The sequence below is a fragment of the Nyctibius grandis genome, chromosome 1 (assembly GCF_013368605.1).
Source record: "Nyctibius grandis isolate bNycGra1 chromosome 1, bNycGra1.pri, whole genome shotgun sequence".
NCBI lineage: Eukaryota > Metazoa > Chordata > Aves > Nyctibiiformes > Nyctibiidae > Nyctibius > Nyctibius grandis.
This window is the reverse complement of record NC_090658.1, coordinates 96,789,935-96,805,994: the sequence shown is the minus strand read 5'-3', so window position 1 is coordinate 96,805,994 and position 16,060 is coordinate 96,789,935. Positions and strand designations below refer to the sequence as shown.

The window sequence follows — 16,060 nt, the reverse complement described above, 5'->3', positions numbered from 1 at the left end:
TACCCTAAATGCTAGAGGTATATGCAAGAGTTTGTGTGAAATACGAGAGAAAGCTCAAAGGCTTCTTTAGTGCAAGTGCTTCTTAGCTATATGGAGAACTGTGGACAGACTTGAAAATTGAACCAATGTCTTCCACATTCTAACTTCTAGTAGCAGACTGTGAAAACTGCCCATTACTCTTACCTTTCATGAACAGAATGCTTTTCTTTTGATCTAGAAGTAGATACTTTTTTTTTTTTTTTGTAAAAAGAGAAGGAAGTTCAGAAGTGCTGAAAACACCATGAAATAGAAGTAATCATTCTTTGGTCATCTCTATTAGTAAACTTTGTTCGAAACAATTTTGGCAGAAGTCAAAATCCATATTTACATAATGATAAATTCAGCTGTTTTTTTTTCTTATTGTGCAAGTATCTTTGTGGTCTTTCATTTACCAATAAGTCTTATAGTTATGAATTTGGTAATATGATATAATGTAAGCATCACTCTGGAGTTGAAAAAGGTGATGAGTTTTCTGGCCAGTCTAGTTCTATTCTTTTTGCTGAACTGGGTGGGGGGCGGGGGGGGGGGCATTGTGTGTGCTTCTGGGATGATATTTCGTGTTCAGTAAACACTTACTAAGAACTGGGCTGAGACTGCTGAAGCATCATCTCAGAGACCACAGAACAGCCACCAGATGTTACCTGGATAGAATTTGGATCAGATGAGAACAGGTGACATTGAACAGTCATATTGCATATTACTAGGTCAGCCAGTCATTAAACCAAGTTGTTTCTTTGACTGCTTTGCTGCCTCATTTTTACTTGCTGTGAAAGTGTTTATACATGTATTTAAAAGAAATATGTGAAGATGTTTGTTCTCTGGCAGTTTCTTATAGTATGCACTTCTTATTGCAGTTAAAGAGCACTGCATATTTCACAGAAAACCCTATGGGACATTGAATCTATATATATTTATGGTTTTTATCTTATATCTTTTATTGTCTACAGGGATGTTGAGGTGACTACATTCTTTGTATTTTAGGATTTCATCTCTAGAAACAGTGTTTTCTTCTTGTGACATTACAAGGGGTTCCTTGTAATGCAAGATTTGCGAAGTACCACCTGATCCACCATGATTGCTCTTACATTCCTCCACATCCTCTTTTTGTTATTTATTTCAACTTTAAACACCATATGCTTAGAACTGTTTTTATGCTCTGCCTACCACAAGGGAGCTGTGACGGGAGATGAAGCCTCTAGGTGACACCATCATACAAATAATCAGCTATAGTGAATGTGATTTCAGTGCAGAGAGGGTTGATTTAATTTGGGAAATAGCCAGCAGGCACCAAGCCAGAGCCCTGTTTTTATGCGTTTCTGGTAACCAGTTCAGTGATACAGATGGTGGGCAGGGACACTAGAATACATGAGAGCTCTTGAAATAGAATGGGCTTTTTCTCTTTTAAAGTTTTCTATGAAGTGTCAACAGCTTTCTAAAGTCCAGCACAAACTCCTGACATGTAAAGGGCTTACATGATGGGTCTGGAATAAGTCTTGGCTGAGAATTCTGATTTTCTAGCTAAGACCTTTGGCTCAGGAATACAGACAGGAAGGGGTCCATCTCTCTAGGAAGGCTCTAGGGTGATGATGTTTTAATTGCAAAGTATTCAAAGGATAGGGGAAAATCTAGTGGCATTATAAAACTGCCCCAGGAGAATATTTGGAACACTAAGATCCATCAACTCTTATCATGGAAAGTGGTATAAGTTCTAGTAAGTCTGTGTTTTTGTTCTTTAGGCTGAAACTTCATCTCTGGTTGCTTGGCTTGATAGACTAGTCATCCTCTTTTTCCCTATATATTGTATCTAATATACGCATTATATGTATTGAATTCCTGAATTAGTTTAAAGTTTGTCTACTTATAACCTTTACCGCATGGTGTGGCTTTCTAGTAGAGAAACCAAAGTAGACAAATACAGACAGACTGCTGAAATCTCAACCAGGTTAGCTAGCTGTAGGTATGCATACTCAGGTAATGGAGAATGCAGCTTTGCAATTTTTTTCTTTCTCTAATCTGCAGAATATTCCACTGTCTTTCAACCAGCTTGATAGTGATTGACCATGGTAATCTCAACTGCGTTTCATTTGTAACACTGGAGCAGATAATGTCTGATTCAAATTGAACTGATTCTTGGTTAGAGGAGCTAACTCACTGTCTGGGAGGCAAATACCCAGGGCTGCCAGTTTCTTCTCTGGTCAGTCTTGTTGCCCGCATACCATTTCCAGGCATAGGAAACTGATTGCTGATGGTTCTCACTCTCTTATTTATGCTTTCTGCCTGCACTAGCTTGGTGGTGTTCTCTCCTCTTTGTATCATCTGTTGAGAGGGTCTCACACAGATCTCACGTGCTGAAGAGCTGAAACAAAATTAAACTCAAAATATTCTCAGTTCTCTTCAGGTACAAGTTTCAAGTCTTTCTCTTCTCTTTTCTCTCTTCGCTTTCCCTCTTACTGGCCATTCTTCTTGCATGGTGTTTTTTTTTTCTTTTTTAGGAGACCATGGAGTTGAAGAGATGATACCAGGAGCCACCCCCCAAGGCTGTCTCTCTTCTTTGTTAAGAGAGCCAGATTGTCATAACTTTTAGTGATATATCTTATTCACTTCTTGACAATACCAAGCTGGTTTGGTTACCTGTTGGTATTTTGGTAGCATCCCAGCCAGGCTGGCTAGGCAGCTTGGGTATTTTCCTCCCCTCTTATTGGTAATTATACAGAAATAATTACATCCAGTTCCAATTCAGTTATTTGTTTTCAATAGCAGCTACTTTGGCACACCACATCGTCCAGCAGATGGTTTCATTTGTTTCTAATCTTATGAGCCAACTGAAGTCAGCAGTTGTGCTGTATTTCTTTCAAAGTCATATCTGCATTCAATCAGCTGTGCTGCCAGGCTTAACAGCATTGCTTTGAAAGCAAGTCTTCCCTTTTTTTAAATCATCCAGCTCTACAAAGAAATAGTTTTATCCAATTACTTTCAACTACTGTCAGGCTTTCAAAATGAGGATTGGAGACAATTCTATTCTATTATAACAATAATCATTTACCCTCCATGCCAAGGGTGGGGGGGGAACCTCTTCTGCCACCTACTTTATTTAAAGCAGCACAATCTTTTGCAGGTCATTTAAGTATCACTTGTAGCACAGAACACCATAAATATATTTTGATAGTTCTGTTGTGCACAATAGTATGTAAGGCGTGCTCAATAGACCAAAGCCTTTTTGGTCCAGCATCTGATTCTCATATTGGAAGAAGATGTAATAATAATTATTTAGGAAAAAAGAAGGAACTCAACTTATTAAATCTTCTTTTTCCAAAACTGGATGAATAACATTGCTATGCATTTTAAAATTGGAACTTTGAGAAGTAATCTGATGATGACTTTGTTAGTGGAACCACTGATCTCTATGAAGGAAATATGAAAAGGTTTGGGAGCCTTTTTTGCTGTATACCTTTATCTCACCCTCCAAAAATGAATAAAGGCAAAACAATGCATCCATAAGAGGAAATATGTATTCTTCAGTTCAAGAGTTCCTACAGCAATTTCATAATTACTTCTTTTGAAACCTGTTTAATTGCAATATTTCATGCATATTTGTGATATAAACCTGCACTTATAGATGCCAATGGAAAGCTCCTAGTAGTGCCAGTGTAGTCTCTCATATGATTTATGTGGTGTAGTTTTCTCAGTGCTAAACCTGCTTTTGCATATGTGGTTGAAATTATCAGACAGAATAATAGAGAAATCTATTATTACCTCTTTATCATTAGAAATTTTCTTGTTGATATTTTGTTCCATTTGTTTCTTAAGTATTCCTAAGCATTATTGCTTCCATAGTTGGGATTTAATGATCAAACTGTTTCTTTGGAGAGTGGACTACTGTATTTCTACTAAAAGTTTCTTTGTCTCTGTGTTTTGAAAAGGTACTTGGGTTCTGGCACAGCTCCCAGTAGTGGTATGGTCCTGATGGAGGTTGGCTTACTCAGTGGTTTCTCTGTGTCACCAGATTTCATTCTGTTAGACAATACAGTTAAGAAGATGGAAAAGGACAATGGAAAAGTCAACCTATACTTAGATTCTGTAAGTTGAAAATAACCAAGAAATGTGTTTGTAGTGATGTTAATCTTGACTCTGACATTGTTTGTTTTAAATTTAGAAAGACATTATGATTGTATTTTTCAGGGAAGTCAACATGTGCTATTCAGATTGAATTAGCAGTTCCACTGTTTTTTAGTGAGACTGATTGGGTAGGTATAACTCAGTTATATTTGTAAAAGGTTTCTAGATAAATCCTCTTTAAAATTATATATAAGAAAGCAGACATTTCAAGAAGTTCGTAAGTTGGCCAAAATGACTACGAAAAGACTGGACATGGCACTTAGTGCCATGTCTAGTTGACATGGTGGTGTCAGGGCAATGGTTGGACTCGATAATCCCAGAGGCTCTTCCAACCTGATTGATTCTGTGATTCTGTGAATGAAATAAGCATCTTCATATGCATCCTGACTCCAAGTCTTTAGAAATGAAGAGGACTACCACTGAGACAGAAGTCCTTACCTCTTCCATGAAACTGCCATCACCACGGTTCTCAGGATGTTTCTCTTCTGTTTTTCTAGCTAAATGAAACACAGGTTTGTGTGGATATTCCAGCTGTGAGAGACTTCAAAGTGGCAAACATCCAAGATGCTTCAGTGACTATAGTGGATTACTATGAACCTAGTAAGTGTCAGTCATTCCAAATGGATCTTAGTGATTTAGATGTTTAAAACAAAGTTTCTTTTCATAGAAATAGGACAAATTTTAGTGAAGACAGAGCTGCATTGCACTGAAATTTACTTTTTTCATTGAACTGCAGCCTTTTTGGACATGGACATGCCAAATTTTCTAACAAATAGTAATGTTTTTCAATATGCATACTTGCTATCCTAATGGGCTGGTTCCTCAGCTGGTGTGAATTGTCATAACTTAATTGTCAGCTGGTATAAATTGGCTTCAATCTGGCCCAATGCGTTCCCAAAACTACCAAAATGAAGCAGGAACTTCACTGTGGTTCACTTACCAAGTTAATGATTATCTTTCAAGTAGCTTTTTCATCTGTTTCATGTTTAAACTAAGAGTCCTTCGCTGGAGAAAATGCCCGTGTTTTGATTTCTATAGTTATGTAAAGAAGATGTACATGGGAAAAACAGTTTCAAAGTTTTTTAGTTTGGGTGGTGTTTTTTTTTTGTATAGAGTGTGTTCTAGGAAAGGCAGCAATGTACAAAGCTCTTGATCAAAATGAAAAGCAAAGAAAGATTACAAGCTGCTGGAGAAGATATTAGAGAGGTTTTCATTACACTAGCCAGCTGAAACATTACTAAGGATTTGGGCTTGGTTTGAGATAAAGCATAAAAATATTGTATAGGCAATTTTCTTCATGTTGGTTTGGTTTAGCTCAAGACAGAATGCAACCAAATACGCTATGATGTGTACTACTTTAGCTAGATGAAGATCACCTTTACTCTGTGTGGGCTGAAACATTTGTTCAATCACAGAAGTTTAAACTCAAATAGAAAATTAGCGGATGTAACTAAACTGTCCATTAACCTAGAGCATGTTTTAAGTCCTAGTGGCCTAACAAATTAAGGCTAGTGAATATGTGTATAAAAAATTCACAGAGAAATGCATGTGTAAATACTTTTATTCTGTTTAAATACATTTAGTGTCTATAAATTCTCAATTAATAAATCAATATTAATTTAAAGATATGAAAAAATATCCTTAAGGACTAAAATTTGTATGATATAATCAGTGCTGCAATAGAAGGCTTTAACTTTAAGAACAAGATTGCTTCAAATATTATTTTAAAAGACACCTTTCCTATTACTATGTGGCATAAACATATTATTGATCAACATATATGCATATGCCATGTTTCTGAGTTCTTCTGAGAGAACTCCTTCCTATCTAATATAGGAACATAATATAGGAAGCAGGAGAGGCGGTGGGGTAGCGCTGTATGTTAGGGAGTGCTTGGACTGTGTCGAAATTGAGGAAGATGGAGGATGACAAGGTTAAATGTCTATGGGTGAAGATCGGGGGAAGGTCAGCAGGGCAGACGGTACGGTGGGAGTCTGTTATAGACCACCCAACCAGGATGAGCAGGCGGAGGAGGTGTTTTACAAGCGGCTGTCAGAAGCCGCCCGGTCACCAGCCCTTGTACTCGTGGGCAACTTCAACTTGCCGGATGTCTGCTGGAAATACAACATGGCAGAGAGGAAGCAATCTAGGAGGTTCCTAGAATGTGTGAAGGACAACTTCCTCATGCAAGTGGTAAATGAGCCCACTAGAGGAGGGGCCCTGCTTGACCTGTTGTTTGTGAACAGAGAAGGACTAGTGGGAGATGTGAGGGTCGGTGGCCGTCTTGGGAATAGTAACCATGAAATGTTCGAGTTTTCGATAGTGGGGGAAGTAAGGAAGGGCAAGAGCAGAACTTCTGCCTTAGATTTCCGCTGGGCAGACTTTAGCCTGTTTAAGAGGTTGGTGGACAGAGTCCCTTGGGAGTCGGTCCTGAAGGGCAGAGAACTCCAGGAAGGCTGGACGTGCTTTAAAAAGGAATTGCTAAATATTCAGGAGCAGGTCCTGCTTGACCAACCTGGTCTCCTTCTATGACTAAGTGAGAGCCTATTTGCTCTGGAAGAAGGGTCGGGTAACTTGGGAGGTCTATAGGGATGTTGCCAGGTCGTGTAGGGAGAAGATTAGAAGGGCCAAAGCTCAATTAGAGCTCGATTTGGCTGCTACGGTCAAAGACAACAAAAACAGTTTCTACAAATACATCAACAGCAAAAGGAGGGTCAAGGAGAGCATCCACCACTTGCTGAATGAGGAGGGTAGTGTAGTGTCAGGGGATGAGGAAAAGGCAGAGGTGCTCAATGCCTTCTTTGCCTTGGTCTTTAATGTCAAGACCAGTTGTCCTCAGGAGACTCAGCCCCCAGAGCCTGAAGTTAGGGACGGGGGGCTGTGTGAACCCCCCGTAATCCAGGAGGAGACGGTTAGTGACCTGCTGTGCCAGTTGGACACCCACAAGGCTATGGGCCTGGATGGGATTCACCCCAGAGTAATGAAGGAACTGGCAAATGAACTTGCCAAACCACTCTCTATTATCTACCGGCAGTCCTGGTTAACTGGAGAAGTTCCAGCTGACTGGAAATTAGCAAATGTAACGCCCATCTACAGGAAGGGCCGGAAGGACGATACAGGGAACTATTGGCCTGTCAGCCTGACCTCGGTGCCAGGCAAGGTGATGGAACAGATCATCCTGAGTGCCATTACACGGCACATGCAGGACAATCGGGGCATCGGGGCCAGCCAACATGGATTCATGAAAGGCAGGTCCTGCTCGACCAACCTGGTCTCCTTCTATGACCAAGTGACCCGCTTAGTAGATGAGGGCAGGGCTGTGGATGTAGTCTATCTAGACTTCAGTAAGGCATTTGACACTGTCTCCCACAGCATCCTCCTAGACAAACTGGCTGCCCAGGGCTTGGATGGGTGGACTCTTCAATGGGTTAAAAACTAGCTGGGTGGCTGAGCCCGGAGAGTGGTGGTGAATGGGGCAAAGTCCAACTGGCAGCCGGTCACTAGCGGTGTTCCCCAGGGCTCAGTTCTGGGGCCGGTGCTGTTCAATATCTTTATAGATGATGTAGACGTAGGGATTGAGTGCACCCTCAGTAAATTTGCAGATGACGCCAAGCTGGGTGGGAGTGTCGATCTGCTGGAGGGCAGGAAGGCCCTGCAGATGGATCTGGACAGGTTAGATAGATGGGCCGAGACCAACGGCAGGAGGTTCAACAAGAACAAGTGCCGGGTCTTACACTTTGACCACAACAACCCCCTGCAGCTCTACAGGCTGGGGGAAGAGTGGTTAGAAAGCGGCCCGGCAGAAAGAGACCTGGGAGTGCTGATCGACAGCCAGCCAAACATGAGCCAGCAGTGTGCCCAGGTGGCCAAGAGGGCCAATGGCATCCTGGCCTCTATTAGGAATAGTGTAGCCAGCCGGTCTAGGGAAAGTGATCGTCCCTCTGTACTCGGCACTGGTGAGGCCGCACCTTGAATACTGTGTCCAGTTCTGGGCCCCGCACTTCAAGAAAGATGTTGAGGTGTTGGAGCGAGTCCAGAGGAGGGCGACCAAGCTGGTGAAGGGTCTGGAGGGTCTGACCTATGAGGAACGGCTGAGGGAGCTGGGGTTGTTTAACCTGGAGAAGAGGAGGCTCAGAGGTGACCTTATTGCAGTCTACAACTACCAGAAGGGAGGTTGTAGTGAAGTGGGAATCGGCCTCTTCTCCCGGGCAACTAGCGATAGGACAAGAGGACATAGCCTCAAGCTTCGCCAGGGGAGGTTCAGGCTGGACATTAGGAAGTATTTCTTTTCAGAAAGGGTCATTAGACATTGGAATGGGCTGCCCAGGGAGGTGGTGGGGTCACCATCTCTGGATGTGTTTAAGAAAAGCCTGGACATGGCACTTAGTGCCATGGTCTAGTTGACATGGTGGTGTCAGGGCAATGGTTGGACTCGATGATCCCAGAGGTCTCTTCCAACCTGATTGATTCTGTGATTCTGTAACATGCTTTTATTTTAATCTGTTATTTTCCATCACACTCATAGTTGGTGACCCAAGCTGCAGGTGTATATTTTATGTGATGTTAACAATCAGATTCACATCATTTTCAGAGCTAGGAGATGTTTAACGATTCCCAATTCTCTGGCATTTATCAAAAAGTTATGTCTATGTGGCAGATATTACAACTGGTATAGGTGTAAGAGGTGGGTTGGATGCCAATATAGCAGTGCCAGCAAGGAGATCTGGCAGGGTTAATATACAAATTTGCAGTGTCTCTAGTTGGAATGAAAGCCTTCAAACCACAAAACCCACTGTGGGAATGAAACTTTGCAAAAGCTTGTTCTGTGAGCAACTACCATGCATTGAAGTGTGCTTGAAATTAATGTGGCTTTCCAGGCTTCTAGTCTGTTCAGCTCTGTAGCAACCGTTCAGGAAACTGGGGAGCAAAATACAGGAGCAGGAGCTAGGTGAGGTGGGCAGTCTCACATTCAGGAAGCTGAAGCTCCCAAATGTAGTGAGAGAGAAAGCATCAGTTATGAGAGCGCTAGCTCTTAAATGTCATAGCCAGTAACCTGCCAGGTAAACTGTCCCAATTCCTTTGTCATGGGGGTTGCTGTGTAGGTAGGGGCAAAATTCCTTTTAAAATGTTTCACTGAGGTTTCTGAACAGATTGGGTCTAACAGTTGAGACTGAATCTATGAAAGTGTGCCTTTCACCAAGCATTTGCCTGAATATATTGAGAACGTTTTGATGTTTTGGGAAAAGAGCAAAGATTAATGCCTAGGCTTAAACACCCACTCTGGAAAGTATTTTGCAGCGTATGATGAGGTCTGCATCAGAGTTCAGTGCATCCTTTAAAAATGCTTTCTTTGTGAAGCTAATTTGTTTGTCAGTTCTCAGAATTTCATTAACTAATGTTAACTAACCTTTCTGAACAGGGAGAAGAGCGGTGAGAAGCTACAATTCAGAAGTAATGCAAAGTGTAACCACTTGTGACTTCTGTGAAAGCGATTGCAGTCTTTGCCACCGAGATGGTTCTCCAGCCTTGCTTCAGCACTCTTCGTTGGCCTCCTTGTTCTGTGTGCTATTTGTCCTTCATGTAAACTTGCTGTGCAGTTGGGTGCTGTAAAAGGAAAGAGATTATGTTTCACATTTAAGGTTTCCATAAATTATCCAAAGAAAATTTTATGTTCAGATACTAGCCTGTCTTTAGTGATTACAGTGACCAAACTCCTGCTGCGTTCAGGGAGAGCTGGGCTGGCCCATATGGTAAATTTCTGGCTGTGCCAGAAAACTTCTTTAAGTGTCTGCTGGAAAAACTTTCCAAGTGTTAGTTTCATACTGAAGTTATTTTCTGAAGAAGCACGGAGTTAACCAAGAAAGAAGTCTGAGAAAATACAAACCTAACTCCATGTTCCCACTCCCTTTTCACCCCAGCTTTCAATTGTGCTTGTTTTTATGGGACATATGTTAGTTTACCGTGCTTTTCTGAAACACTATCTGCTTCTCTGTTGGGGTGTTGGTAAGCAGAGTGCTGGGAGCTTGGTATCAGAGCTCGCTTTGTTCTGTTCTGCAGGCATGACACTTAACATTAATATTGAATTTCTCTGTATGCTCATGGGGAATAATATGAAAAATAAAAGGAGCTGGCTTCAGAGCAGATCCAAGAGCCAAAAAGTGCTGCATTCACAAACTGCTGAACACTCCAGAAAATTGTCAGTCTTTTTTTATCATCACAGAGAAGCTGGGTGGATTTTTTGCCAATTCATAAGCTAATCGTGTTAGAAAATAAGGCTTCAGGATGTTCTCATGCATTTTACTCTGAAAGGCTTTTACTGTAAATGTATCAAAGATGGAGTCTTTGTTGGAGACTTCATTTTTCCAGGGTTATTCAGAAACAAACCTAGTTCTCTTTCCATGTGAGAATACTGGTGTCCACTTTGTGGCCAGCAGGATGAAGACTGCTTTGATCCTTTTCTGGTTTTTGGAAGTCTTCTAGAAATGTCACTCTGGGGCATCATTTATGTCTTGTGTTTGCAGTGTCATCTTGTCAACGATTTAAGTGGCATAATCCTAAACAGCTGTTTACTGCTCTCTGTGCCATGTCAGCTGGTTGGCCCTGAATGCCCTCTGCATGTGCAACTCCTGTTGTTGGTTGGTGGGAGAGGCATTTAGGAGGTGTGGGCTGCACGTGCATTGAGTCCAGCAAAACAGTTGACATGCTTGCTTAACTTGAAGCACATCCTTGTATGCTTAAGTGCTTTGCTGAAGTGGGATGGAGGAGAGGGACGGTGAAGAGCAGCAGGCACTTTTACACCCGATCCTGCTCTTTGCACGTGGGGAGAATTTCAGGTCTCTGTGAATGTGGAAAAGTGTGAGCATGGGAGCTCTTCCCTCCTGAGTGTATGAACGTCTTCCTTGTCTTGCAACTGATTTATCCTTCTTGAACACTGCCTGTGATATCTAATGCTTGCTTCTTTTTGATAAGGAATTCAAGCTGATAACATTCCTAGTTACTAAACTGAGGTTAATAGCTGTCATGCCAGCTCACAGAGTTAGAAATTTTAAGGCTATTGATTCCCTTTCTTTCATACCTTTTTGAGACGGAGTGTGTACGTGTGCACATGTAATAATATGGCAGTCACTTTCCTTGAGCAATTTATAATTTTTATTCAAATTTTGCTACTGCTTAAAATATATATTTTTGTATTTTATGTTCATCTATACTTTTGTTCAAAAAGGAAATTAGTGCATGGTAGCATGGGAAGAGGACCAAACTTCCTGAACTGAGTGCCTTCTAATACCAAAGTATAGGTTTTTAATGGCAAAACTAGTTTAGGTGGGGTTATTTGTTTTACTTTAGCTGTATTTAGAATTTTCAATGTTTTTCACAAACTTGGAGTTCTGTTCTGTCTCTCTGGCAGAGCTTGGACCTGGTTCTTTGTAGTCAGTTCATGCTTTTCACTTGCCTTTTGTGCTCTTTGGATCTAGCCCCTTGAATAGCTGATTAGTGCCTTAACACGAGTGCCTGTGCTACTCTCTGACCCACATGAAGTAATATCGTATTTATTGAAATACAAAGCACTGCTTAGTCAATAGGATGCAGGATCTGACCTTCTATAAATCATGCCCTTGGTTACATGGGTCCAGAGCTAAAAGAAACCAAGATACAAACTGAAATATATCTTTGTGTCTCAAATCAATGTCTCTCAATGGGAGCATAGATTGAATTGTGCCAAGTCTAAGATCTGGAAAGCATTCACACTCTGAACTGGGATGTGTTTTGCTGTGGGTGAACTATGAAAGCAGGTCTTTTTTTTGCCTTTGAGGACAGCAGCCTTGACATGTCATTTGCCTCCATTTACTATAATTTCAAGAACCCAAAGCTCACATACTTTCAATTTTTACTATACGTAGAGCTTCTAAGAAGAACATTGATACCTGATTAATGTTAGGATAAAGAGGCTTATTTTCTAGACAAGATGTACTGGAGATAAACTACTCTTTTGCAGTTGATAGTAGGAATAAATTAGTTTTATTTTGCAGGCAGTCCCAGCTTCCTGAATATCCTCCAGAAAAATTAATTTAAACTGCTCAGCCTAATTTCAGACAGGGCAGCTTTTATTAGTATTCCCTTACATTTGTTTTTGAGACAAACAACACATGTTTTTAAATGACTCTTGGCTGCTTTGCACACCCTACTAAGAAGCATCAGTCATAATGCACCATGTCATGGAAATTGTCAGTCAGTGAACAAACATCCTCTTTTATTTTACTTTTTTCTATAGGCATATCATGACAGACATCCAAATCTGTCTCTGTGCTAAACTATTTTAAAGGAACAGTGTACATCATATGACTTCAAACAAATGTTTACACTAGATAGCCTTGAACTTTCCTACACTGATGCCTTTGGTCACTTTGCAGTTGCGGCTAGAGCTTTGAATGAGTTACAGAGGATAAATTTTGCATTGTGTGTTGACAGTGAGTGGAACACAGGAAAGGGAATATTATGTGGCATAGTGACTTGTTTTGTTTTCCTCATTGTTTTGTAGGAACCTTTACACAAATGCTCAGCATATGTATTTTTACCATTGCTCTGTAGTGTCAGTTTTTGATGTTAGAGGGGCCATGCTCCCCCTTAGTTACTAGGAAATCTTTTAGCAAAAGATCTTTGGGAACTCTTTAGAAACAAGGTCTTCAAGGAGCTTTAAGGTGTGGTGCTAAAAGTAGCTAAAAAGAAAAAGTATTTTGTGAAGTCTTCATGTTGCATTGCCTGGACATCTTTGTGTGGTTGCTTGTTGTTTGAAATTGGAGTATTCTCTGGTACTTCCCCATGCCCTTTTCAGCCACATGCTGTCAATGGACATAGTCTATGCAGAGCCATTAATACACTATTAAATCAGTAAGAAATAATCATTTGTTTAGGATTGAGTTTAAAACAAAACCATAATGCATTTTAAAGGATCTCCCTCCCCAAATTCTACCTTCACTGTCATCCATGATCTTAGCTGAGGCTTTCTCTATGGATTTCTCTGTGTGTGTCATCTAGAAACCTTCTATACCAAACGCTGTTGTACAGAACAGGGAACGAGTACTGCCTAACGGGTTCACAGCACCTCAGAGTCTGTGTGCTGGGCCAGCTCAATAGCTGGGTTTGTTCCCAGCATGGCACTGCCATGTTCCCATTTACTTCACAAGCAGGAGCTTGCGGCTTGTGCACATCAATGGCACATGATAAATGGGGAAGTGGCCAGACTGGTGCAGGAGAAATAGCAGAGCCAAGGTCCAAAGTTATGTGCCTCTCTTTTGCCTTGAAAGTCACTGTTGAAAAATGAACCTAAGATTCAAAAATTGGTTTTATTCAGTTTTAAAAATATTATCCTAACAATATTTCTCCAAATGTCTTGTTCAAGTTGGTACGAGTATTGACAATATTTGGTTTGAGCAGATTCCTGTAGAAAGCATATGTATACACGTAGCCATTATATAGGCTCCAGCGTACTGCAGTGTGCAATGTATGTGCAGTTAAAACCATACAAGATCTTCACAAAGTGCCCAAACCAACAACACTGTGTGATGTTCTGTTTTTCAAAACATACAGTTAGGTTTTTGGAAAAGATTATATGTCGAAAGCAACTGGTGCCTAATGGCATAATTTTTCTGTCTCAAACACTAAGAAAGAGTATTCAATTTTAATTCTGATGGCCAGTAATATTTCGGTTATAGCCTTTGTTCTTCTACCAAAAATCTTTATGCAGTGAACTATCTTTGTGTTTAGTCTTCTAAATACATAGAAGATTTTGAAATTATATGTTCTCACTAGTAATTTATCCAGAAAAAATAACAGCAGTTATGTGATCAGGTCTTTTGAGTTATTATTAGATTCTTCTTTTCCCCATGTCAAAATACTTGGCTTCAGTGTTGTTTCTTACTCAGTTTATTATATTTTTGTGTGCCACTTGGAAATATCATTGCACTAATGCTATTCTATGCAACCAAGTCTGACAGTGTGCTGTATTAGATCAATCCAGTGATTATTTTACCTAATGAACAGCTAGTTATTTTCAGATGTGTATGAGCATTAATTGCTTATATGCTACATTTGAGTCACCAGAACTCCAGTGTTAAGATTTCTTTTTAATTTCAAATCATACATTTCATTTTTGTATTCCTTAGTGGTTACCCAAAAGCTTCATCAGCCTTGCTCAGATCTTATGATGTTATATTATGCATTGTTTTTTTTTTGTTGCGGTTTTTAGTATTGTTATGTTGGGTGGGATACTTATATGAGGAAGAAAATATAAAAAACGCTGACTCAAAGGAAGGATCATACAAGCAGGTGTAATGTACCATGCATTACCTGTCCTACTGGCTATTGCATCTCTTCTTTTTCCATATCAGGCCTTAAGCAATTTGAACTAAAATTCTTGGCTGCCTTGAGACTTAGTCGGATACCCACTTTGATCTAGTTTAGGATCATCATATGCATTTCCACGTTTGATCAAATCAGAAATGGTAGAAAAAGAATGCTTTTATGAGCTGTTTTGAGCAAACAGATGTGAACTAACATGCCAGCTATGCAAATTACTTCTGTCTTTTCAAATAATAAAACAGATGTTAAGGAACTAGACTGTTTCACAGGATTTTGGAAAATTGTCATTGATTTATTTTTCTTCAAATAAAGTTTGCAATAGCTATTTTTAAATTCTATTAAAGATGACTTTTAATAATATATGTCTAGTGTTTGCTTGTTTAACAATACAGCCACCTGTAGTAGATTGCAGTTTCTGTATTGTGTTGACCACTGCCCATCCTCAGCATGTCTTAGAGGCTGCCTCACCTGTGTTTTAAAGCTCATAATTGGAAGTGGTGCAATGGTGACTTCCATGGTCAGACTGCTAACCATGACCTTACAGATCATTGTTTGGGACTTTTCTGACTAGGGGTTGCCGCATTTTAAAAGCGTATTATTTTAGTCAACGTGAAGTTATTGGAAGCTTTGCTGTTAACGTCAGCAGAAGTAGTACACCTAAGATTATGTGGTGAACTCAAGGCAGGCACTTTGTGGCCATGGAGAACCTCAGGAACTGTACTGTTTCTGTGAACAGGAGCAAACCTTTCAGATACAGAGCTTATTGTTGCATGGAGCCTGAATTGGCAGTAAAAGAGCTCCAAGTAATCTTTATACCAAAGTATTTTATAAAAAAACTAATTTAATTGATGTGCAAATTAATTTTATTTCAGGTGAACTGCTATTTTAACTATCCTTTTTCATGCTTTAGAGGTTTGGCCTTCATGATGCTGCCTTTCCCTAATTCTCCTCACAATTTTCTAACCATTCCTCCTGCCTGCCTTCGGAAGAGCTTCCTGGCCTTTTTAAGCTTCGAGGTCACGTTCTGTTCAGCCTTGCTCACCTCTTTTACCCTGACCTCTCAGTGATCTCGCCCATGAGCTCAGCAGCCATCGCTGTACTGATTTCTCACAGATCTACCCTTTCCTTCAGAGCTTTTGTTGCCTGTGAAAACTAAAATCCTTTTCGGTCTTACTTACGGATAAATAATCAACTCAAACTCAGGGTGGATAAAAGACACTTGAGACTTGTCAGCACAGATTTATAAAGCTGAAATAATGTTTAACCAAGCTGATAGCTTTCTATGATGAGAGGATTGACTGTGTGGATGAGGAGAAACAGTGGATGTTTACATAGACTTTAGTAAGGCTTCCTCTCATAACATCCTCATAGATAAACTGATGAAATGTGGGCTAAATGGGTTGGCATTGAGGTGGACTGAAAACTAGCTGACCAGCTGGACTGAAAGGGTTGTGATCAGCAGCACAAAGCCCAGCTGGAGAGCAGTCACTGGTGGCGTACCTCAGGGGTTGATACATGCATGATGCTTTACATGCTCTTATATGCACTT

General features: G+C 40.4%; 1 protein-coding gene across 1 annotated transcript in view; it reads left to right on the top strand.

Moving 5' to 3' along the window:
* CD109 (CD109 molecule) overlaps positions 1 to 9,765 on the top strand; it is a 92,776-nt gene extending 83,011 nt beyond the window's left edge. Inside the window, exons 31-33 of the mRNA XM_068408608.1 lie at positions 3,960 to 4,116; positions 4,653 to 4,755; positions 9,575 to 9,765. Of these exons, the coding sequence (XP_068264709.1) occupies positions 3,960 to 4,116; positions 4,653 to 4,755; positions 9,575 to 9,765 (451 nt within the window). The remainder of the gene's footprint in view (positions 1 to 3,959; positions 4,117 to 4,652; positions 4,756 to 9,574) is intronic.
* Positions 9,766 to 16,060: the final 6,295 nt, after the last annotated feature.